General features: G+C 32.1%; 2 protein-coding genes across 6 annotated transcripts in view; one reads left to right on the top strand and one right to left on the bottom strand.

Annotated features, from left to right (window-relative positions):
• The window catches only part of LOC118190178 (uncharacterized), a 163,356-nt gene extending 142,437 nt beyond the window's left edge, over positions 1–20,919 (bottom strand). For both annotated transcript variants that reach the window (XM_085806594.1, XM_085806595.1), the window contains exons 1-2: positions 20,860–20,919; positions 14,044–14,132 (exon numbers count right to left, since the gene is read on the bottom strand). In XM_085806594.1, the coding sequence (XP_085662720.1) occupies positions 14,044–14,106 (63 nt within the window). In that variant the 5' untranslated portion in view covers positions 14,107–14,132; positions 20,860–20,919. The remainder of the gene's footprint in view (positions 1–14,043; positions 14,133–20,859) is intronic.
• A 1,212-nt stretch (positions 20,920–22,131) lies between these two features.
• Positions 22,132–25,649, top strand: part of LOC118200925 (uncharacterized) — a 42,447-nt gene continuing 38,929 nt past the window's right edge. Inside the window, exon 1 of one of the 4 annotated variants that reach the window (XM_035372916.2) lies at positions 22,132–22,471. The gene's annotated coding sequence lies outside the window, so the exon portion shown is untranslated. Of the gene's footprint in view, positions 22,472–22,499; positions 22,798–25,649 lie in introns of those variants that run through there. The other 3 variants (XM_035372915.2, XM_085806596.1, XM_035372917.2) reach the window with 3 other exon arrangements.

The raw sequence follows: 25,649 nt of genomic DNA, 5'->3' as shown, positions 1-25,649 counted from the left end.
AATTTTTGCTTAATTGCGTTTCAGCTGAAGACAGCTTTTCATTTTCTAGTCATTTTAACTATAAATAAAGTTTAAAGCGAAGTCCAAAGGATAAATATTTTAATTAAAAGATTTTTGCTAAATGACAAAGAAATAAAATAGTCCAGCAGGGTTTATTCTGTACCACTGAGTGACCCGATTCTTATATCGGCTGAAACAATCTAAATCATATTAAAGATCATGTTGTTTTATACAATCTATAACGCGAGAGAAAAATTAGCTTCTTAAAACATTCTTTCTAGGAGTATTAATGTAAAAGATTATATTTATATATATGTAAAAAATGTATGAATCAGAATTATAATATAACTATAAACATTAATTCTTTCTCTCTATTCTAAAATCGTAATAACTTATCTGCATTGCGTCATTCAAATTAATCATGCGATCTTACGTAACCGTTAATACCAGATGCCTCTTGACGACCAATCACCGAATTGTAAACCAAAACTTTTCTCTTCGCGTGCTTCCATCTTGCATAACTACGCACTTCAGCTTTTGCTCTCTACTGTCCTAAGATGTAATTTCGCTGGCTTGCTTTCTATCTCAACAATATCAAAAATGTAAATCTTCTGTGGAAAGGCACGACTAGAGTGCCAAGTGATTGTGGCCACAAATATCAATTGGAAATAAAAATGGAATTAAAACTGCCTCGACAGCCAAGTTCTTTAAATACTACGCAATCAAAATTCTTCTTCAATATGGATCTAAGCACGCATCGACACTGCTCCGTTTTTTCCCTTTGCTCTTATTATGACAATTAAGCCAGTAAGGATAGTTTCCTGCAGCCTGAAACCTCAATGGAAAATTTAATTCAGCTCTTCAAATCATCGTTTTGTGATAAATCCAAGATAATGTGAAAGAAGTGAATCATCAAGTTTGTTTTTTCAGTGTTTAAAAAATAACAGATCATTCTTCTGCTATGGTGTTTTGCAAGTGCTTCAAAAAAATAATCACGCGTAGTGTTTACAGATTGAAAGTAATCTCTCGATAAATTGAGAAGTTCGAATGCCTAGTGAAAGTTAAATCATCAGTGAATAACCGTTTATGAATTTAAGCATTACAGCGAGTTCAAGGTCGATCTGAGTTAGTGTTTGCAAGTATGTGCGACAGAAAATTATTTGCACTTCCGCTTTTTCAACAGCTCAAAAATTATTACATTCATGTGAATCTAGCTCAGGAACTAAATTATTTAATGTGCTTCGGATTCTATAGTTTTCATTTCAACTTTGGTTAAGGTTAAAATTTCTGCAATTTGTTTTGAGAAAATCTGAAATTCTCGTTCATTAATTTTTCTAATTTTTCATAATTATGTGTGAGCAAATTAAGTAATTAATTTTAAGCTATTTAAATTATTCATAGGGAAGGATATTAAGATAAGTTTTTATGTTTCTGAAATTTTGTTGAGAATTTTGAATACGAATTTTATAATTATTCTAAAAATGAAGTAGGTGTAAAAAATAAGTGAAATTATTACAGATTATGATTATGGTAAATGCATGTTAAATTTATGGGTGATTGTATGTTAAGTATAGTGTATGATGAGGGTGAACTGGTTAATTCAACTGAGGCCTGTAATTACCTCTGTACAGTTGTTCCTTTTACCCTCTTCATGCAAGAAGATGTTGGAGGCTCTCATTTTATGAATGCATGTAAATTTTTATATTATTATTATTATATTTTTTTATTGTGGAATGTATTAGTGCAGTTCTCAAAGGCCAGTTACCTTAATGCACGGAACGGAGGCCTTTTCAAGTAACTGCCTAGGCACACTGGGCCACTAGTGCAGAGAACACACTGGTTAGCTCAAGAGGACAGCCCTATTGATGGATATGTTTGTTTAGTATTGAGAGGCTTCCAGTTTGGTAAAATCAGGAATTGTAAATGAAAGATGATAACGGTGAAACCATAATTTCAGAAGCTTACTCCTATTATTATATGGTATTAAAATATAATTTATCAATATGAAAATTAATATCATAAATATTTATGTGCCTTACATTTAATTATAAGTAATGATTATGTAAACGTTTTTGTGATATTCTGTAATAACAAGAACCTTCCCTGAAGAATTATGATTATGTGAACTCTCAAACAAAAAGACTTTTGGACCAAAATGCTGAAAAATTCAATGACTCTAAAAATTAAAAATTAATTTTAAAAAAAATTGACATTTATAAATTATACTTTACAGGATAAAAATTTTATGATTTATTTTTTTTTAACATTTGCTAGTGCTTTAACTCTTTCTCTTTAAAAAGGCTTCTCTGTCACTACGCCTTTTTCTTTTTGAAGGGGGGAATATATGTAAAAAATTTATGAATCAGAATTATAATATAACTATAAACATTAATTCTTTCTCTCTATTCTAAAATCGTAATAACCTATCTGCATTGCGTCATTCAAATTAATCATGCGATCTTATGTAACCGTTAATACCAGATGCCTCTTGACGACCAATCACCGAATTGTAAACCAAAACTTTTCTCTTCGCGTGTTTCCATCTTGCATAACTACGCACTTCAGCTTTTGCTCTCTACTGTCCTAAGATGTAATTTCGCTGGCTTGCTTTCTATCTCAACAATATCAAAAATGTAAATCTTCTGTGGAAAGGCACGACTAGAGTGCCAAGTGATTGTGGCCACAAATATCAATTGGAAATAAAAATGGAATTAAAACTGCCTCGACTGCCAAGTTCTTTAAATACTATGCAATCAAAATTCTTCTTCAATATGGATCTAAGCACGCATCGACACTGCTCCGTTTTTTCCCTTTGCTCTTATTATGACATATATATATTTTTTAAAGCTGGGACTTGAACCAAATTGTCAAACTTTCAAAGTTTAATTTACATGGCGGTTATAATTAAAGTTCAAATTTGAAATGGTCATAAAAGGAAAACTACCGGACCAAATGTTATCAAACTTGGGAATCGTGTAAAAGAGGTTATGGAAATTTATTTTCCGCGGGAAAAAAAAAAAAGAGTTTAAAAACTCACCACCAGGGGGAAAATGGCACTGTGTAAAATATTGTTAAATGAAATAAGACATGAAAACATTTGTTTAAAATGTGTTTAATAGTTTCCGAAACGTGTTACAAAGCATGTTCAATGTAGCGTCCAACATTTTCCGAAAGCAAGTTAAATCCTGTTACTGCATTCTCGACAGCAGCTCTTAGCATATCAGGAGGAATGTTACGGACATGTCAGTGTATCACATTTCTGCCAAATTGTTTAGATTATCACCATAAACAGTGCTTTTGAGATAACAAGAGTCACAGAGGTTGAGGTCTGGTGGGAAGAGGGGAAGTGTTGGCCTATAAGACGTTCATTCGTGAAATGTTGCCTAAGTAACTGTGCGACACACGTGAGGTGGGGCCCAGCCCTGCATAAAAATCGTAGTATCTAAAATGCCACGTTACTGCAGTTCATGTATCACGAAACATTTTAACATTGACTCTAAGTGAGCTGCAATCACAGTGGTCCAGCTGTCGACTGCTCTTCAGAGAAAAATGGTTCAGTTATAATACTAGCTGTCATTCAACACTAAACGGTGTGGAATGACTGCTATGCAATTGAATGCAGTAGGAGAATGCAATGGAACTAGATAGATAACATGAGAGATTTCTTTGGCCCAAATCAATTAAAAGTGTTTTGAATCAGTATCTTCATGTTTTAGTGCCGAATTCAGACTTCAAAAATTACTAATTAGCGATCTATAAGAAAACGATTTCCAGATTGTACGCACTTGTGCGAGTGATTTGCGATCTCACATTTTCTAATCGCTAATTCGTGGTTTTCACGGACGAATTTCTCAACTTACACGGATGGTGCACTCGACTTTTATCGAATTTAACGCCTTTAAATGGTAATTTGCTTACTTCAAAGTTTATTAAGGGTATACAACATATTAAACCCGTGTTACAAAAGGTTAAGTTAGATTCTGACCCATATTTCGTTTAACAATATTACATACAGCACCATTTTTCTCCTGGTGGTCAGGTTTCGAACTTCCTTTTTTTCCCGGAAAATAAATTCCTATTACCTCCTTTACACTATTACCAAGCTTGATAACATTTGATCCAGTAGTTTTCTTTTTATGACCGTTTTAATGTGGAACTTTAATTATAACCACTCTGTATATTATTAAACTTTAATTTGAAGCTATGCGTTATATGTATAACATGCGTAAATTTTTCGCTTTTATGGAAAAATAAAGAATCGAAGCAAATATACTTAGGATAATGGACCAAAACTGAAAAAAATTCCCCTCCCTTCAAAAATCAAATATTGAAACTTCGACGTTGAATTTATTGGGTTATCGAAATATTTAATTTGACTTATTTTCTAAGTCCTAGTTCCAACAACAATTCCGAATTACTTAAGCTGAAGTAAAAGATTTAGTATATATTCACTGTATGTTAATAAAGTAATCAGAGTGTAATAAAAATTGATTATAGAATTTACGTTGATGTAACTTTTTGACTGACTGCACAACATGTAATGGAAGAGAAGGCTTGTAGAGATCTGTTTTTGACATGCCTCTAAAAGTAGATGTCACACTCCTTTTGTCTCTTCAATGTCAAAAAACTTTCCTTTGAGAGGCAACATTAGTTTTGGGGAAAGAAAAAAAATCACATGACAAATTTGAAGAACATGCAGGACGATTACACATACTTATTTTCCGAACACAAGTGGTTCTCCGACTGGTTATTGAATAATGAAAACATGCATTGCCATGCAATACAAAACATTTGGAATACGAAATTCATTTGGAAATGAGATGAAACATTTGGAAATAAGATGAAAAGTCATTTGCTTAATTAACAGCCATTTACAAGTCAACTGCTCGGGCAATTGCAGAATCATTTTGATCCTGAGCTTGTAAGACAAACCTAATATCACTGGATTTAAACACTTCTTTAATCTTCCGAGAACGTTCCTTCTTAAGCTCATATTCCAAGAATATTAAGTGAATACAATTATTGCAAAAGAAATTGAATATTCATTTGCACTACGACTTGGTAGTTTACTAATGAGTTAACAAAACTTAAATTCTGCTTTTTTGTGTCTAAGAATACAACAATATTTTAAATATTTACAAATAAAATATTAAATTGGAGATTTAATTGGAGCCTCACCAGTTGCCTAGCATTTGAAGATTGTTAAATACTATTTATTTGTTGTGAAGTCTAGCCCAGGCTGCATGGTTGGTTTTCGTAGTTTTCTAGATTCTCCTTACAAAGGTTCTCTATAAAAGCATCGTAATCAAATAGCTCCCATGTTCTTTCTATGTTCAAATAACCAACTAACCTAGTTTAAGCGCGATTTTCAAGCGAAGTTACTAGCAAAACCCGAATACTCATTAAAAATCATGTAGCTTGCCAATCGGGAGTAACACGAAAGAGAAGGCGCCAATAATTGAATTGCTTTTACGGTACGCTGTTTCTAAACTTAGATGGTCATTCCTTAATTAAATAGCCCACCAGCGGCCAAGCGGTAAAGATGCTGAACACTGGTAGTTCGATCTGACGTTCGAATCCCACGAACGGGCTGGCTGCACGGGAGTTTTCGTGGTTTTCCCTATGTGTAACATGTATACGAGCCAGTTTCCCTTAGAAAGTCCTCCACGAAGGAATCGCTCCCTTTAGGCAGATAACCCTTGTGTGCTTTGCCATAATTAAATAACCCAATCCAATCCAATCCTTAATTAAATATAATTTATTTGTAACTTCTACTAGAGCTGACAGTAAGAATTGAAGTGTAAATAAATAATATCGTGTGCAATCTTGATTAATATAAAATTTAAAATAATTTCATTCAGACAGAATGTTTTTTGAAATATTTGCAGTTACTTTATAAGAAGGATTTATTAACACCGTAATAATTACTTATTATATTACTGATGATTAGGATTCTGTTCTTGACAATCACATTCTAAATTAGAATTTTAAAGATATAATGAAAATACACTACGCACAAAAATACATTTTAGGATAAAAAATTAGTTGATTTTTTATGTTTTAAAACTTCTTAAATTCATTTAATAAACATCGTGTCCTTGTAGTTAATTGAATCCAGAATGTTGGTTGTCGTTTATATAATTATTCTTACTTGTCCACAGAACCTTCTGACTTATCCAGCCATTAAGTAGCTGCAGATCATTTCTACATAACCATTGAACTTCCATTAATTCAGTATCTAGAGGGTTGTATGTTTATATCATAATTTGACTTTTATAAAAATGATTATTCTAAATCTTATGTTTCTATAAAAGTATACTGTGCTTTAAAAATATGGATGATAGTATCAGCCGCTCTTTCAGCTACTTCATAAGCAACAGTTTCTTTAGAAATAAATTATAGTTAATGTCATAAAATATTTTCATAAAATTCAAATAAACATCAAACGAAAATTCTCTGTTTTAGACGATTCGATTTAAACAAAGTTAAAGTAAAGTAGCAGACGATAAAACGCCGAAGTTAAAAATTTACTCTTATTTTTTTAAAAAAAAAAGGAAGAAAGAGAAATTAAAAAAAAATAGTTAAAAATTTGAATAATATCATCTGTAATTTTTACAAAAATAGCTATTCATATAGTATTAATAAATATTTATTACGCATCATTGAGGGAAAATATTTAATATACTTAATTCTCCGGAATTTTACTTGAAATTTAAGGTTAAAAATAGCTGTGGCAATTCACTGTAACAAAAATCCATAACCACATTTGGTGTTATTATCGCTCAAAAAAAAAGATGCTAAATTTCAAAACACAAAAATACGTAAATTCGTGTATATCTTGGAAAATTTTGAATAAAAAAAGTCTAATTTTTTGCAGATATGCTTAAAAATACACTACTTTAAGATGATGGTAAAAATTTTATAGGTTACAAGCCAAAATTTTTTTCGAAAAATTTATAAAAATTATTTTAAAAAAGAAATTTTAAAAATAAAACACAAAAAATGGGTAAATTTTATTTGGAATGAACCTAAATTTTGAAATGTGAAAGGAAAAATAATAAAAAAAGAGATACAGTCAAAAGTCGTTAATCCGGACTCGTCGGGACTTTGGCGATTCCGGATTATAGATCATCAGTTTAAATCTCGTAAAATGGCATGCAGAAATTCTAAAATTAAAAATATGAAACCGTAATTTATGAAATAAAAAACAATTATGATCTAAAGTGTATCAAAATTTACACAAAAAAAAAAAAAAAAAAAAAAAAAGCTTAATATTTATTTGTTTACTTTATTAAACATTTCTTTCAATGTAAGTTGCTTCGTTTTATGTGATAATACTTTCTCTTTAATTCTATAAACAGACATAATTTCTTGTTCAGTTACAAAGTTCCGCTGTTCAAGTCCCGTTAATTGCTGTGCCGAGAATACCGACTAACTTGTCAATCGAAATTTTTTCGTTTTCACTAACCTCTCTGTCACATTCTTCATGCCTTTATCCATTTTTTGCAGCAATTCCACTTTTTGTTTGTTGGACATCTAAACATACTTTCGTTTTGTAGATCCTTTACATATTAGTAAACATATATCAGAAATTCTATTTGACATAATCGAAAGTTCAAGCTTACTTTTATACAATTGCTCTAACAGTCTGCAAAAATTAATAAGCCAGATCCAATTCGAAGATTAAGGAACAACGCAATCTGCAACATGAACTGAATTAGATAATTTTAGCTTAGCTTATACCGTCCGTTGTACATTAAACGCGCGTTCGTAAACGTATTTTGCGCACACGCATATTCGCAGCCATAAAGGTCTTACACACACGCGTCAACGCGACGCATGTGCAGAAAGTTTGTAGCTTTGAGGTCCGGATTATGGGTGTCCGAATTAACAACTTTTGACTGTAGTTCTTATCTTGTAATTATCATTAATGTTTAAAATATTAAATGTAAGGTATGCTTCAAAACTGATATTTGGTGTCATAAAATATAATTTAGGCTATTACATTCATGTTTTGTTATTGTTTACTCAATACAGCTGCCACCTAAAATAAATCATTCAATAATCTATTCCTTAAGTATTAAGTTGTTTATTGTATGAAATCTTACCTCTTTCATTGCAATTGTTTTTTTAGACAGCTTAAATATGCTAATGACAAAAAGAATTTTTCAAGTAATAAATGTTTGTATGCCCCCCTCAAATTTTTCTCCTTTGAAATAGTTATTTGTAACCAGATTATTAAATAAAATTTTAAAAAGCTATATTTTAAGGAGGAAAATGTTCATATTATAATACAAGATTAGTAAACTGCATAGTATGGGGTGGGAAGAGAATGCATCCTGCAGGAGCAGTCTAACTTCCAGCATCGGAAATTCTATTTGACATAATCGAAAGTTCAAGTTTACTTTTATAAAATTGCTCTTACAGTCTGCAAAAAATAATAAGCGGGATCCAATTCAAAGATTAAATAACAACGCAATCATTAACATTAACTGAAATAGATAATTAGATAATTTTAGCTTACACCATCCGTTATACATTAAACGCGCAGGCGAAAACGTATTCTGCACTTGCGCAAACGCATATGCGCAGTAGTCAAGGTCTTACGCGCACGCGTAAAACGCCTGTGCGCATGTGCCAACGCGGCGCATGCGCAGAATGTTTTTAGCTTTGAGGTCCGGATTATGGGTGTCCGAATTAACAACCTTTGACTGTATTAATAAATATTTACCAAATTCAATTAACATTGAGGAGCTAATATTTTAAAAACTACTCGTACAATATTTACAAAACTTGGTATTCTGGCATAATTTGAGTCGTAGAATCGAAATATGGAAAAATATTGATATGTTATTTCAGAAAAAGTCCGATTTTGTGTTAAAATCTCTATGTTGGAATAGTGCTATATATAAATCTAATATATATCCTAAGTCGTGCTTTCGAGAGATGAAAAACGCAGTTTGAATTTTGTCAATCGGCCCAGTAGAACGGGAGATATAGGACTGTCCCTTTTTTTTTTTTTTTTTTTTGAGCAGTGTACAATTGCGGACCAGAACCTGCATTCCTTGCCAAAAAGCTGAAATCAGATGTCATACCAAAACAAAATTAAATGAGTTTGAAGTACCACCAGGAAGATTTTCTGTAATCGGTATCGATCCCATAGGACCACTTCCTCCATCTAAAGGGGATATTTATTGTGTTACTTGCGTAGATAGATTTTCTAATTGGATGGAAGCAATTCCTTTAGATAATATTTCAGCTGAGAATGTCACAAGAGCCTTTCATAGTAACTGGATTGTGCATTTCAGAACGCCAAGCAAACCCGTTAGTAATCGTGGATCCCAATTTAAATGTGATACATTACGAGCTTTGTCAAAAATCTATGGCATCAATTTACAACACACTACTGCCTACCACCCCTCGTATAATGGCAAAGTTGAGCGTGTTCACAGAACACTAAAAACAGCATTAGCTCGCAACAACGTATCTTGGACTGACATATTACCAACAATACTTTTGGGTTTGCGTACAAGTAAGATATAAAAAGTAAGATATAAACCATTCTATTGCGCAAATAGTTTATGGCCAGAATCTCAGACTTCCTGGAGAGTTTTTCAGCGAATCAAGTATCCAGACAGCATCGGAGACTTTTGCTAACAACCTCCAGAAACAGACGGACGTTGTTGGACCCAGACAAATTCGTAAAAATTCATCTGAATGGATATTTGTACACAAGGACTTAAAAAATTGTAGACATTAAATGAATTATCTCTATGTCTCAAGTAACAACTAAATCATGAGAAGGGTGTAAAAGATCCTTTTTTTAAACTACAGAACAGAAGGCACACTTTGTGCTTACGACTCAGTTAAACATTTGTTGCAAGATAACTTATGATAACCATTAAAGTTCAAATGTAAAATTTAAATTCATGTAAACTAGTAGCCAAAACTTACTCAAATCAATTTAATGCGAAGTTGGCTCAAGACTGAACTGGTATGGAATTCAACTATCGGCAATTATAATGCAAGACTACAAATCTTATCCAGTAACGTGGCCTCGAGAAGCAAAACATGCTTTCTTTTACAAACTAAAAACCTCATTTAACAAGTAAGATCAAGCGACAGTAAAGATCCCAAATATAAAATAACTCTGGTTACAAAATAAAGGAACCTTACATTATACTTTGTTCCCTGATTAATTATTCACTACATGAAATACAAAATAAAACTTTTGTTTGCATCATATACAAATTATTTATTTTACTTAAATGCTGTCTAAAACTGAATGGGATTTTGCAAACATATTGACCATATTTTTCAACCTATAGATATGACACTTCTTCAGTTCAGAAATAAGATTTATTTTCTAAAAAATCAATTAATTTCCTGTGTTAAACATCACTCAATTGCTGTTGGAAGATGTGTTTCAGAATGAAAAAAGATGGGGTAACTACAAATATTATTATTACAACTTTAAACTACTGCTATGTAAAGCTTTCATATAAAAATGATGGTACAGCAGTGTAAAGAATACAATAATACAAAGTAACACTACTTTTCAAAATATTTCATTTAATGCATAATTAAAAACATTCTTTTTTTCTTAATTAAAACAAGCTAATTTTTGTTGCCAGATAGCTATTGTAAAAAAGGGCAAATAAAATATAAGGATCTGTATTAAGAAGAGAGAACAGTGTTTATGAATAGAAAATAAATAATATATGCAGACTAGCAGTGGAAAGATGTCTTCGTAAAGGAATTTTTAAGAGAAATTGGCTCAGATTCATGTTACATGTAAGGAAAGTTACAAAACTTCCATACAGCCGGCTTGAACTACCAGTGTTCAGTGGTTTAACACTCCACCAGTAGTGTATCCCAACAACTGTTCAAATCTTTCACAGAAATCATCAGTTATTGTTTTCATGTATTATTACCATTGGTATAAAATTTACTTATTATGATAATTTAATTTTAGCTTTTAAATTATAATCATAAAAAAAAAAAAATCTGAAAGAGGTTCAGATTTTAAGTTACGTCCAAGTAGGCGCTTTTTTTTTTTAATGTTTTGTGTGTTACCTTAATTTATTAATTACGTTCTACGTACTCAAACTATAAAACTCTGTTCAACAGCAATATCGCAAATTAATTTTAAAATGAGCATATCTTTAAATTTCCGATACAAAGTCTCGCACACTGGAGATACAAAAGTTTTTTTTTTTTTTTTTTTTTTTTTCCATACAGTGTTGCAATTGCTTGCTTTGAAATCGTTTAGTTTTTTAATCAAAAATTATCAAATCAAATGTTTAATCAAAGACCAATTTAAAATCTTTAGTTGTATATAAGTATCGAATGACTTTCTTGACAGCATTCCAATCTATGTTCCGGGCTTTTCGTTTCATCTACTCAGTAGATTGACAGCACATGCTATATCTGGTCTACTGATTGTTGCAATATATAATAATGCCCCTACTGCTTGTCTATATTCTGTATTATCCTCTAGAAGATCATTTTCAGCTTCTAATTTGCAGTAGTTTGTTTCCATTGGTGTATATGTTGGTTTTTCGTTTTGAAGTCCAAATTTTTTAATTATTTCTTCGGTTTTATTCTTTTGGCTTATGACAAAGGTTCTATCTTTAGTTCTTTCAATGTTTATGCCGAGATAGTAGGTGACTTCTAGGTTTTTTATTTCCAATTTAACATTTAGTTGTTGGATTGTTTCTATTACATCTTCTTCTCTTTCACTTCTTATAAGCATATCATCTACATATAATACTATTTACATGAAGTTTTTATTGATGTTTTTGAAAAACAAGCATGGATCTGCTTTACTTTGTTTAAATGACATGTTTAGAAATATTTTTCCAATTTTCAGATTCCAAGCTCTAACGGCTTGTTTTAAACCATATATAGATTTCTTCAGCTTGCAAACTTTATTTTCATATCCAGCCTTTGAGTATCCTTCGGGTTGAGTCATGTAAATTTCTTCTTCTAGTTCTCCATGAAGGAAAGCCGTTTTGACATCAATATGTCTGACAGACATGTTTTTATACGAAGCTGCTCATAGGAAAGCTCATAGAGTTGTGTATTTTACTACAAGAGCAAAGGTTTCATCATAGTCAGATCCAAACTGCAGGCTAAATCCTTTTGCGACTAACCTGGGCTTTATATCTTTCAATTTTTCCTTCTGCATTGAGCTTGGTTTTGAAAGACCATTTACATCCTATTGATTTTCTTCCTTTTTATAAATCAACTAATTCCCAAGTGTTGTTTTCTTCTAGTGAATTAATTTCATCTCAAACAGCTGTTAGCCATTTTCTTTCAAAGTTTGAATTTCCTTCCAGGTTTTGGTTTTAGGTAAAGTTGGATATTTTGCATGGAATCCATTGTGATCAGGAGGTTTACCTTTTGGGACTCTTTTCGATCTTTTGAGTTCCAAAGGTTCTTCTTCATATTCTGATATATCTTCCTCTTCAGGTTCTTCAATTTTTATTTCTTCCTGTTCTGAGCTTTCTTCCTTAGGATTTTCTTCAACCTGGTTTAAAGAGATGCTTACAGGCTCTTCAGTTCCAATGTCTTCAATAAATCGTACAGATTGACTTATGATGATTTTATTTCCAGAGACTAAAATTCTATAGCCTGTACTTCTGCTGTCGTAGCTGATGAGTATTCCTTCTATAGCAGTATCATCTAGTTTACCCCTTTTAGATTTATGGATGTAAGCAAAAACCTTGCACCCGAAAGTCCTCAGATGATATAGGTTGGGTTTCTTGTTATTCCAAAATTCATGTGGTGTTTTAACATTTGGTTCTGTTAATAATAAAATTCTGTAAATAATTTGCAGTTAGTACTGCTTCTGCCCAGTATCTGTAAGGTTGACCTGAGTCAGCAAAAAGACATCTTGTCATCTCCATCAAAGACCTATTTTTGTGTTCACCGACTCTATTTTGTAATGGACAATACGGTACAGTACGCTGGAGATTTATACCATATTTTCAAGGATATTCTTCAAGTTCCTTACTTGTGTACTCACCACCGTTATCTCTTCTTAGCATTTTTACCTTTCTCTCAAATTCACTGTTTGTAAGGGCAATATATTGTTTTAGTTTAGAAATTACTTCATTTTTCTTTTTCATTAGGTAAGACAGAAGGTGTTTGTGCTGGTCCTAAAACAACAGCGTGAACCAGTTCTAGCGGTTTAGATGCTCTGAATTTCAATTCTTTGGGATACGGGAAATCAGTGTATATTTTATGCACTGAATGCATTCGGTATCATGTTTACAATTATCTAGTTTAATTCCTTCAGCGACATCTTTGTTTACAAGTTGTTTGATTGCATCATCGTTTCTGTGACCAAGGCATCTACGCCAAAATCGAACACAGTTCTCATTTTTGCACTGAAATGCTACATGAACTGATGGTTCATTATTTCTGTCGAATGGTTTAATTTGATAAAGATTATTAGTTGCATGACATTCTAGAATAATCTGATCTTCCTTCATGATCATACGTTTATTTCTTTCAAACAGAACCAAAAGTCCTTTTTCCATTATTTTCTTAATTGAGATTAAATTCGTTTCTAATTCAAGAGCGTATAAAACTTTCGATAAGAGAACTTGGATTACACAATAAAATTGTCAAAATTTATGTATGCACAAGAATCTTACACAGATATATGGATGGGGAGACGTGACATAAAACAGAAGACTGCTTTCTTACTGAAGTTTCCAAAAGATATGTGAACACATTTTTGAGAAATATGTTATTTACAATAATGTCTTACAAAAATTTCTGAGGCAGAAATATAAAGGCCAAGGAAATTGTTTTAAAGTTATTTTATAAGTTTAATTTAATTTGGTAACCTTTTGGTGAACTAGTCATCTATAAAATATAAACATGTGTCCTTTCCCCGGGCAAGTAGTCATACTGCTTAATATTAAAATCACATATTAATTTTAAAAATAACTTACTGTTATAAAAAGAATTACTAAGCCATCAACAGTAGTTACATACTATAAAATGTATATAAATATAATATTTACTCACATCATCTGGAACAGAAAAAGAATGATTCTGCGAATCAAGAGTTTTCACAGTGACTTCCAACATTCTGATGTTTATATCTGCTAAAGAAACTACATAAAAAACTTTAAATTTTATTATATTTATAAAGTAATGCAGTCTGGTTAAAAACTAAAATTATAAAAAAGTTTAAATATATTTAATATACATATTGATTATTAATTTAGGAATAAAACTAATCTTGAATCCATCAGTATGAATATTCATATGAAAAATGGTTCAGAAAACTAGGACTAATAGGAAACTGATTTCTCGCAATTAAATTTAAATGTACAATTGTACATCAAAGCACGACTTAACTTTCTAAATGATCTGAAGTAGGAAAATTTGTCACTCAAATAGAAGAATGAAATTCAAACTCCTTCACATTTTCCAGGTGTGTTTTAAGAAAATTTCAGTCTAGCCTATAGTGCATGTTGGTTGTGCTGAGGGTAAATTCATCATGGTCCCACTTGAAAAAATAAAAATTTGTGTACCTATGACTTGGAAAAAAAAACCCTTAATTTCAAATCCCCACAGCACTACAATTAAAACTGCAACAGAAATTGTTCTTCTCAATAACTTTCAAATTAAGTTTTTGGCAAACTAAGTAAACTTACTATATATTACTTTTCCATACTAAATCCCCATTCTCTTCAGCAATCAATTGTATGATAAAATTTGTCAAGTCAAAATATGAGCAGTGTTCAAGTGAAAAGATATGAAATAACACTGTGGGTATAATTGAAGTGATCACAAGAGGCCTGAGCACAACTATCAGACTGTTTCACGAGCAAAAGAATCCATAAAATTGAGAGATGGAACAATAAAGTTCACATAAATAAGATAAAAAAATTTAATCCAAAGATACAGCCAATAGGTGTAATATTTGAGAATGAAAAGGTACTAGAAGCCCATCCCACACATAGTGTGACTGATAAGTCAAATTATTTTCATCTTAATGAGACAGACTTCAGATAATGATAAAAAGATATATGATAAACTTGATAAACTTCTTGAGAAAAACTTACTTATAAAAAAGTACAAATTGCTAAAGTGGGAGAACAAATTAAGATTAAATAATGACACAAAATGAAAGAAACCCTACATTTATCAAATTCCTGAAGCATTAAAGCCCCAAGTACACAAACTGAGGAGATATTAGCGATGGCAGTGATTGAAGAAACAAATGTGGAAATTCTCTACCATATTAACCAGTGTCATGAAAAAAGATGGTACTATTAAACTTTGCGTGGACTAGATCCCTCAATGTAATAATAAAACCATATGCCTTCCCTATGGAAATCTCAAAGAACTGTTATTCCATATGGGAAAAGTCAATGTGATATCAACCACTGATTGGCTCAAGGCATATTGAGCCATACTCTTGGAAAGAAAAGCCAAGAGTTAGCCTGTTTAGAGACATATTGAGCTCAGTACTGATTTAAAGTCATGCCTTTCAGGCCTATACAAATACTGCAGCAATGTTTAAGTGATAAACCAAGTACATGCTCAATAAAAAGATTTTTCTAGAGCTATCGTGAATGACAGCAGTTTATTCACAGAGCTGAAGTAGTACATCTTGACATCATTTTTTACCCCGAAATTGTTAGGACTAACGTTTTCAGTAAACCTTAAGAAATGCTCCTTTAAGATTTGCATAGGTTAATCTTCAGATTATGGTAACTTGGTGATTTTTTGGCGAAAATTTGGCGACCAACCCTGCTACACCAACCTGGTAGTTTTTTTTGTTTTTTTTAATGCCATTTTGTTTTCACGAAGTAAAGGCATTTTTTTTTTTTTTTTTTTTTTTTCCCAACAATCTGCTAGCCGAATTACGCTTATGCTAGAACTTTTGTTCAATAAAAGTGCTTAATCATGACGAAGATTAGGTGTGAAATTGGGAGAAAGTGCAGAATCGCCCACTGCTTGCCGCGTTTTAAGAATTGCACATACATGGTATCCATGTATACGTCCACCTATTTTCACTTAAGAAAACATCCCAGAATTGCACAAAAATGGCATTGTGCACACTCTTGACTTTATCCATGTACACTGCTGAAGTCCTAGCTAGTAACCTTTATCGCCTTACCAAAATGTTGCCAAACTATCTGTTACCATATTCCAAACATTAGCCCTTGCATTAAGTATTTTGAACATATCGGTTTCGGCACTCATCGAACTGATCCGGATAAAGTGGATGTTATCCGGAAGCTGGCTAGGCCTCAAACGAAGAAGCAACTAAGATATTCTGGAACTATGTAAGTATTATAGAGATAACATCCCACATTATGCAGATAGCTAATTCATTAACAGATATCATCTTAAGCAGAAGTCCTGAACAGTTAGTTATCCTGGACAGAAAATTCCAACGAGCCATCTCGAGAGTTAAAATGTCTTTTGAAGGTACTCGGCCTTTTTACACCCCTATTCCAGGACTACCTTTTAGAAATCAGTGTGATGCATCCTCGACAGGTATTAGTAACTGCTTATCACAATGGAAGGATGGAATGTTGTATCAGATTAATTATGCTTGCCAGAAAATTAACCAAAGCATAATAGACATGGTCAGCCATTGACAGGGAAGCCTATGCTGTGGTTTAAGGCTGAAAAAATTTGAAACGTGGAATCTTTGGATTACCCATGGAATTCATTACTGATCCAAATCCATTAACTTTCACCATCAAGAATGCACTGCATTTTTCTAAGCTGCAAAGATAAGACCTAACATTACAGAAATATGCCAATGTGTTGGCTAGACTGGAAATCATTGAGTGACCAGTATGAAAAGAAAAGGGAACTCTTTATAGACATTTATAAACTTTTAAAATTATTTTTTTTCTTTGTTTCTTAGAGCTACTCTATAAAACCCAGATTTTAAGCATCCTTCTATTGTATTTTAGAATTATTTTAATTACTAAATTGAATCATTTGTATGTTATATAAGTTTCGGAGTAGATGTAAATGCAATCTGTACAAATATTCTATTACGTATCTTTGAACTCCATTATTAATTAATTTGTTCATATAAGTACACCAGGTATGTGTTTTTTTTTTTTTATGTTGCCATTCCTTTTAACATGTTTTAAATAAACATTCACCGTTTCAGTTTGGGATAGAAGACATGATGTATTGGCGACGTAGACCAACGAAATACATTGAGGGGGGCCCTTCTTAGTCTGAAAAGTACCAAAAAGTTTAGTTTTTGAGCAAGAGACCTGGAGAGAGGTTAGAAAAGAGGAAGGTTCATGGGAGTCAATAGTTAAAATGAAATAACCTTGTAGTAGTATAATTAGTGTACGTAGTTTGACTATTTGTTATGTAGTTTTAGTGAATTAGTGTGTAACCATGTAAGTGGAATAAACAAAAAAATCCGCAGAAGTGTTGATTTCTTTGACGAGGAGAGAAGATTGATGGACATTACAGCCAACGAAAGAATGTTTACCACCTTATACAAAATTAACGGCTTTTCAATTATGCTTAATGCCTCCCTAAATTCTTAAGATATGGCCACTGGCTCTAGCACTAGCCCTGATGGGGAGAAATTTAAAAGACATGAAAAAATAATGCAAATTGCTATCTCATAAACAAACATAAAAATTAAAACTTGCATTTTGTAAGCACTGTGCTAAAATCACAAATCCCTAAAAAACCATTGACTAAAATACTTTTACATTTTGAGAAAAGTAGAGTTGCAACTTCTGGATTGCAATTCTGATAAATTTAACTAATACAACTGTTTCTTCGAACATAATGTAAAATATAAAAAAATAAAATAAAATAAACACAGGAAACAGATACAAAGGTAAACAACAAAAAGTGAAGATTTGTAATTTGAGATATAATACCAACAATGTATAAACTAGACATACAATTAAATGCTATTGCTTGAGATTAAGATTTCTATTTAGAAGACTAGTAATTTGATATATTGTATCATAGACACAAGTTTCTTTATTAGGCATGCTTTGAAATTAAGAAGGAAAAAAAAAGATCAATCAACATCAAAACTATTTGACAAGCATAGATAATGGAAGGCATATTTAATGACATAATGTAAAATGGCTTTTTCTCATACTACGGAAGTCTAACAAAAATTGAAGGAGTTATAAGAGTGAAGTCCTAGTTTAGATTTTGGAAGAGATTAATTTTTATACATAAATTCTAATGACAGGTCATATTTAAGCTATGCAATTATTAAAAATAAACTAGCCAAAATGTTAACAAAACCTCGGAAAACTCCGTAAAATTTGCAAAAACCTGACTGTGAAAATTTCTATCATGATAATCGTGCTGTTGCTTTATTACTTGCAGAAATATGATCTGAATAATGCAATATAAAATTGAATCACCATAATGTGAAGAAGTATTTTTATGCCACTCTATTCATGCTTCTGGAAGGGGGGGTAGAGTAGACTTTAAGGTACCCCTTGTATAATGGCAAAGTTGTTTGATTTATCACCAAATTGTTCTTTCATTTATGGTAGCCTGAGTAGTTGAATGTTATGGAAACCCTATTGTGATGGAATCGGGTGTATGATTCTAGGAAATTTTGAATCATGGGATGTTTTGTAAGCGCATTTGTGGTGTGTGTTGGTTTTATTGTGTAGACCGTAGAATGGCTGAATGTAGTAAGATTAATTTGAAGTTTCTGTGCGATTTGGAACGTAAGGGGAAAAGAGCGTTAATTGACTGGTGTGTAAATGAAGGTTTACTTAGTAGCCATTATAAGTGTCCTGTATGTAGGAAGGATATGCGTCTAGTCGAACGTAAAATCCGTTTAGATGGATTTGAATGGCTTTATAGGAAGAAAGGTTCAGATGGTCACTATGTGAAGCGTTCAATCAGAAAGAGTACCTGGTTTGAAAAAAGTCATTTGAGTATGATTGATATTTTGATTTCTACATGGCTATGGGTGTACGAAGCGAACTCAAAAATCATGGTAATTGAATATTTGATTTTGGTAGTACTTAAATGTATAACATGTTTTTCCTTTTTTATGTTATTTTATTGTTTGGTTTAAAATGTATTTTATTGAGATTATGTATTTTTTGCTTGCCTATATTGTAGAACTGGGTGCTCCTTTTACTTTTTAAGTGAAAATATATCGATGTGTACATGGACAAAGTTAAAAGAGTGTGCAATGCTATTTTTATGCAATTCAAGGTTTTTTTTTAAAGTGAAAAATAGGTTGACGTGTACATGGATAAAGTCAAAGGAGTGTGCAATGCCATTTTTGTGCAATTTGGGGATTTTTTTTAAGTGAAAATAAGTCGATGTGTACATAGATACTATGTTTGTGCAATTGTTTGTCTTGTTATTTGGGCTTTGTTTAGCATCGATATTTGGTGCAAAAATCGCCGCTTCGCAAGCCAAAATAACAAGTAAAAAAATTGCTCAAAATCGGTATCCATATACCGTGAAAAATAGCCCAGTTTCGCCAAGGGGTACCCTAAACTATACTTTTACCCTTCTGGGAAGCAAATATCTTGACCCAAGAAACAACAATTACTGATGAGAGGGATACTGTTCAAGGCTGTGAATGCAAAATTTCATCAGGAAATCGATGTACCCACACTCACTCACACATACATCAATAGAAATTCTATCATATATAATATATTTCGATAAAAAAAAAAAGATGCAAATTTATTTGAATTACTGTATACAATTTGAGCTAAAGTGCAGAATTGCCCTATTATTTGTTTGGCACTTTTTACAAGAGTAAGAATTGGATTTTTGTCAATTTTCTTTGACTTTTTAAGCGAAAATAGGTCGATGTGCACATGGATAAAGTCAAGGGACTGCGCAATGCCATTTTTTGTGCTATTCTGGGATGATTTTTTTAAGTCAAAATAGGTCGACGTGCACATGGATACCGAGTATGTGCAATTCTTAAAAACGCGCCAAGCTGTGGGCGATTCTGCACTTTCCCCGCAATTTGCAACAATTATTATGCAACTTTAAAAGAAAAATTGGTAAAAGTTTACAATTGGGTGCCCCTTGTTTCTTGGCGATTCTTTTTAGACGCCAAGATCGGTGACAGGAAGGCACAATTTCAAGGTGGTTCTACATAAAACCAAAATAAGAAGTCGAAGAATTGCACAAACTCTGTGTCTATGTACACATCGATCTGTTTTCACTTAAAAAAACATCCTAGAATTGCACAAAGTAGGCACTGTGCACTGCCTTAAATTTGTCAATGTACACATCAATCTATTTTCATTTAAATAAAATCATTAGGCTAAAACAAAGTTAAAACTATCATGGTAACCAGAAGTGAGGTTTCATCGCCAAAATTTAAAAACAAATTGTCGCTAATCGAAGGGGCACCCAATTCTACACTAGAGCCGAAAAGTTTCGCGCTGCATTCAGTTCAAAAAATAACACGTTATAATTATTTCCCAAGCATTGCCAAGATTCTACAATCAATTTTTACTAAACTCCATTATTTCTCTTACCAAATACATCAAATGAGAACTTTTAAACCAGTATTCATTTGCACAGTTTATTCCAGTTTCACTCTTATCTCTCAAAATAGAACACAACTTCAAAGTTATTGCATAAAAGAGAAAAGAAGAAGACGTTTCCTTACCGAAAGAAAAAGGTTAATGATACAAAACAAGCTCATACAAGAATAAATAAAACATTCCTATTATAATTTAAGCCAAATATTAAAAACATACATTATGCGTTCTTAGTGATATCTTTTACAAACAAATTACTTTACTATAACAAAAAAACATTTATATTCGACACTTTCAAAAAAATTAAAATTTAGGAGAAAATAACAATACGTACTTCACACTTCTGCGAATTAAGTTGCAATCCTTCATCTACAGTGTTGCCAATCGATTAATTGAAATATGTCTTTCTATCCTAGCGATGAAGCGGATCACGGAGTACTTTGGTTGCATATCCTGGAAATTAATCCCACTCTTACCAGAGCTTATCACAGAATCCCACGAGGGGCCTCTAATAACATAAGAGCTCATCAAATTGGACCACCATTTTAAAGGCGTGTACCTTAAGATAGGAGTACTCTGTGATACTCCGTGGTGCAGATATACCGTGGTACTTAGATACTCCGTGGTACATAAGATTTCGAGTTGCACTAAAAAGTAAGACAATTGCCTTGATAAGCCTTGAAAAAAATGTAAGAGCTACGAATCTATTGCTCAAAGGTTATAAATTTTCTCAAATTTCCTCTCATTTAAAAGATACAAATTTATATATTTTAATTTAATTTCGCTCGATAGTTGGAGAATTCAGATCAGACCTTTTTGGTTGGTTATTCTATCAACCAAAACCTAATTTGGTTCCTTATTTAGACTATAAACTTTCAATCTTTCAAACATTTTATCAAAAATCAGCTCTGGTTCAAAAACACTTCAATTTATCGATACGCTAGTTATGGTTTTATTATAAATTATAAGTGGTTATGGTTAAATTATTATTTTCCTAATAATTTTAACTCCTTTCACTCTTAATATTTTCTCAAGAGAATTTTTTTATGAAGCATTTTGTACAAGTAATAACTTTTTTATATCTGTGGAAGTGTTTCTCTAAACCAGTGAAGCCTAGTATAAATCATTTCCAAAACTTGACTTCTCATAGAGCTGCGTGGCTCCAGTTAGCTTTCTAACTAAATTTTAAATTGTTATCAAGCTGGAGAACCCCTTTTTTGGCTTTGCCGACGCTTTTAACAAGCTCAAGCCCGTTCTTAGAGCGCCACACTCCTGATCAGATGTTTTTTAGCTTCGTTTTTTCCTCTGACGAGAAACAAATGTTCATGACTGCTTAATTACTGAAACGAATGATCCCCCATAGTTTTTTAACCCTTTTTTATTTAGATTAGGCTAGTATTTTCAACACTTCTCTCAGCATACTTTACACTTACAACAGCACATTCTGGCTTTTGTGATTAGGTGATAGGTCACATGGACGCATATTCTTCGGAGAACAGCCTTGTGGCGCCAACTTGGCGACATTTCATTATGCCAACGGAAGGAAATATCATGTGAGGAATGGGTAAGTCTGGAGAAGCCTTAGGAATATGAGATAGGGAGAAAAGGCAAATACATGGAGAAAAGCGGGATTAAAGTGTGTTTGTATTTGTTTGGTAACTGATTGCTAATTCGGTTCTGTTATCTAGATAAATTAGCATTAAAAGTCAAGTAATGTGCATTTGTAACGAAAACGCAAGAAAATAATTTTGGAACCGATTTCATAAATGTATTAATATATCACATTCCCGCTCATATGATCTAATTTCTTTTCTCTCAAACAAAATTCCCTCTTTATCTTCACATCTAAGCTTGATTTTTTCACCCTGAACGCAAAAAGACTTAGTGGGTGCAAAGCAAGGAATATGTCAAATGTCTGCCAACTGTTTTATTATATACATAAGAAAGTACGTTGACCTATTTTTGGATAAGGCTATCTTTTTTGATAAATTAAATAAATAAATGAAAAACCAGTGCTTTCTGCTTCCTGTACCAATGCTTGCTGTATTTTCGGAAGACATTTTAAATGCTCTCTTTCCCTAATTTGCTTGTTGCTATGGCCATATTATACAATATACAATAATGACGCATTTCCCATTGCTGCCTTTGGATTGTTTTTTATTTTGTGTGTGTGTGTTTTGGTTGGTTTTGCAAAAGCATTCATGTATTAAGTGCATTCTTTGTTGTTTTATAGTGCTTGTCGAACTATCTCAATATAAAACTTAAATCTAAAGCAAGTAACAATTTATTAATATTTATTAATACTATCATATGTTCATGGTTCAGTTTCAAAAAATTGGTTTAATCCTAGTATCCGGTGCACACGGGATTTGGCGACTTTATGATGAGCAGTAAAAACGGGACATTTACGATGAGTAGTAAACTGGTCATTGAAAGAATATATATAGTTATACATAGTATTTATACATAGTATTTACTATGTATATAGTGATAGTACAAAGCGTTTAATATATGCCTAGACGTTCTTTGGGTCATTTTTGGTGTTGGCGATAATTTTCAAAATCGCGCCAAGGCTGCACCGTATACTAGGATTTTACCCAAAACTTTTTCATCACCTTCTGAGCAATAATTTTGGTACGTTTTTTTTTAATGTGTATATTGTATTTAACATATATTTTTTTTTTCTTTGGCTTCTCTAAATTTGTCCTTTTAAAGCAATGTAATTATCTTTTTGTTGTCTGAATTGACAGAAATTTTGATTTTGATTTTAAGTGTCTTAAGGAATTTGTACATATTTGTGTTAATCGAAAGCTTGACAAGTGATGTAACCTAGAGGTAAAAAGTTTCCTTCCCGTTCTGATTACTGTCCAGCCAGCAAAATCTAAATTGAATTGCTGTTAAGCTTTTCTATTGTCAAGTTTCTCTAGTGATATACTTTTGAAGTTAAGTACCTAATATTTTAAGTTACTGGTTATAACAATAATTAGAAGCAAGGCTTGACAATAAAACTGCCAGATGACATTTTAGTTTTGATTTTTTTAAATTTGTTTTAGTAGTTAGAATGGAAAGCCTAATCCTTTAAGCTATTGATAATAGAAGTTTCAAAACGATTTATTCATGTTTATCTGAACTTTAATGTCATAGCATTTGCATTCACAAAAATATTCTCAAAAGATGTCCCTGAAAAGTTGTTTAGGATTTTCAGAAAACAAATATTTTTTTATATACTCATTATTTCACATGTAAAATATAAAAGTGGTACTATTCGTTACTGAAATGTCTCTTTCAGCACTTCTTGATACAGCCACATTTCATCATAAATTTATAAGGATATAAGAAGGTAGTTTATACAGGAAGTCAAATGAACTTAGCACTTATAAAAAGCTTTTGGTGAGCCTAAAGGGCTGTGCATAAATCCTTCGTTAAATTTGTCTGTAATTTGTATGTCCATTGTTTACATGTCCATTACCTTTATCCATTTTTTTCAGTAATTCCACTTTTTGTTTAATGGACTTCGAAACATACTTTCGCTTTGTAGATCCTTTACGCATTACTAAATATATATCGGAAATTCTATTTGACATAATCGAAAGTTCAAGCTTACTTTTATAAAATTGCTCTAAACAGTCTGCAAAAAATAATAAGCCGGATCCAATTCGAAGATTAAGGAACAGTGCAATCTGCAACATTAAGTGAATTAGATAATTTTAGCTTAGCTTATACCCTCCGTTATACATTAAACACGCAAGCATAAACGTATTATGCACATGCGCACACGCATATTTGCAGCCATAAAGGTCTTACACGCATGCACAGAAAGTTTGTAGCTTTGAGGTCCGGATTATGGGTGTCCGAATTAACGACTTTTGACTGTATTTAATTTCAAAATTTGAAATTTGTTTTCAGCTTGCTTTGAGTGGTTAAGTAAGTTAGAATAATTTGAGGAAATAAGTTTAAATTAAGTGCAGCAAAGAATATGTATTATTTAATAGACCATACTAGGGAATTCGTATCTGTATCTTTTTTTTTTTTTTTTTTTTTTTTTTTTTTTTTTTGTCTTAATTTTTTATTGTCTGAAAATCGAGGGAGAAATTATGTTAAGTACTTTAATTTCTAAAGGACGCGGTTACAGTAAGAACATAAATGAAAAATAGTCATGGATAAAATTCTAGTAATTATCACAATATTATTTCTTTAAAAGAACCCTACAAGAATGCATAGGAATGTTAGTATTACAGAATCTAATAAGATAGCTTCATTCCTACTCACCTGTAACTTGAATCTTGCCTGTACTTACTGTTGATCACTGCTACCCTTTTGGCCACAAATCATTTATTTCTGCTGAAACTGTTGTATATGTTGTCAGTTACAGAGGGCAACATGTTGCCATTGTCATTGGCTTGGTCACCTTTAAATCTATCTTCGCACATGTAGTGATATTCAAATTGATTGAGACCATTAGATATCCCCATTTTCTTGAAGTTCATCATTATTGCTTTATCAATCAAAGTGCATGCACCCAAAATCCACGAGCAAATCAATTAAATAGATAGTCTCTAGATTTTTACAGTTCTGCTGCAATTGTGCGGCCTTGTTGATATCCACTCCTAAAACTTCTGGAGATAGTCTTTGAACAGTTTATAAGTCTTCTGCAATCACTGATACATCCAGTGATTGCAGAAGTAATGTCATCTTCTTGAAATAATGACAGGAACAGTGTTTATTTGATTCTTTTTACATCTTCCGTGAAAGATACTCATGGAAACTGCCCAAGACTAATAATAATTTTTTAAGCAGAAGAGCACCTGACTGACAATTCTGAGCCACTCGCTCATTAAGTCAGATGGCATCTAACCTTTCTCATATCCCCTAACAATGATACCATGAGGCAGTTTTTATTTCAGCAGCATCTTTGATTTAAAATCTGTGAAAGGTGGCAACTTTTAACCATCGGCAGTCATTGCTAGCATTATTGTGTTACCTTTTCAGATGCTATAGTTTTTTCTAGCAGAAGATATGTCCCCTTTTGATGAACTGTATAAAGCATGAATAGTGTTATAAAGCATGTCAAAAAAATACAGGATTTTGATCTGCATTTCCTATATGTTTAGGAAGACCATAATT

This window comes from Stegodyphus dumicola, chromosome 12 (genome assembly GCF_044657685.1).
Source record: "Stegodyphus dumicola isolate Sdum_Otavi_A_Nest chromosome 12, ASM4465768v1".
NCBI lineage: Eukaryota > Metazoa > Arthropoda > Arachnida > Araneae > Eresidae > Stegodyphus > Stegodyphus dumicola.
This window is presented reverse-complemented; position numbering and strand designations above follow the sequence as displayed.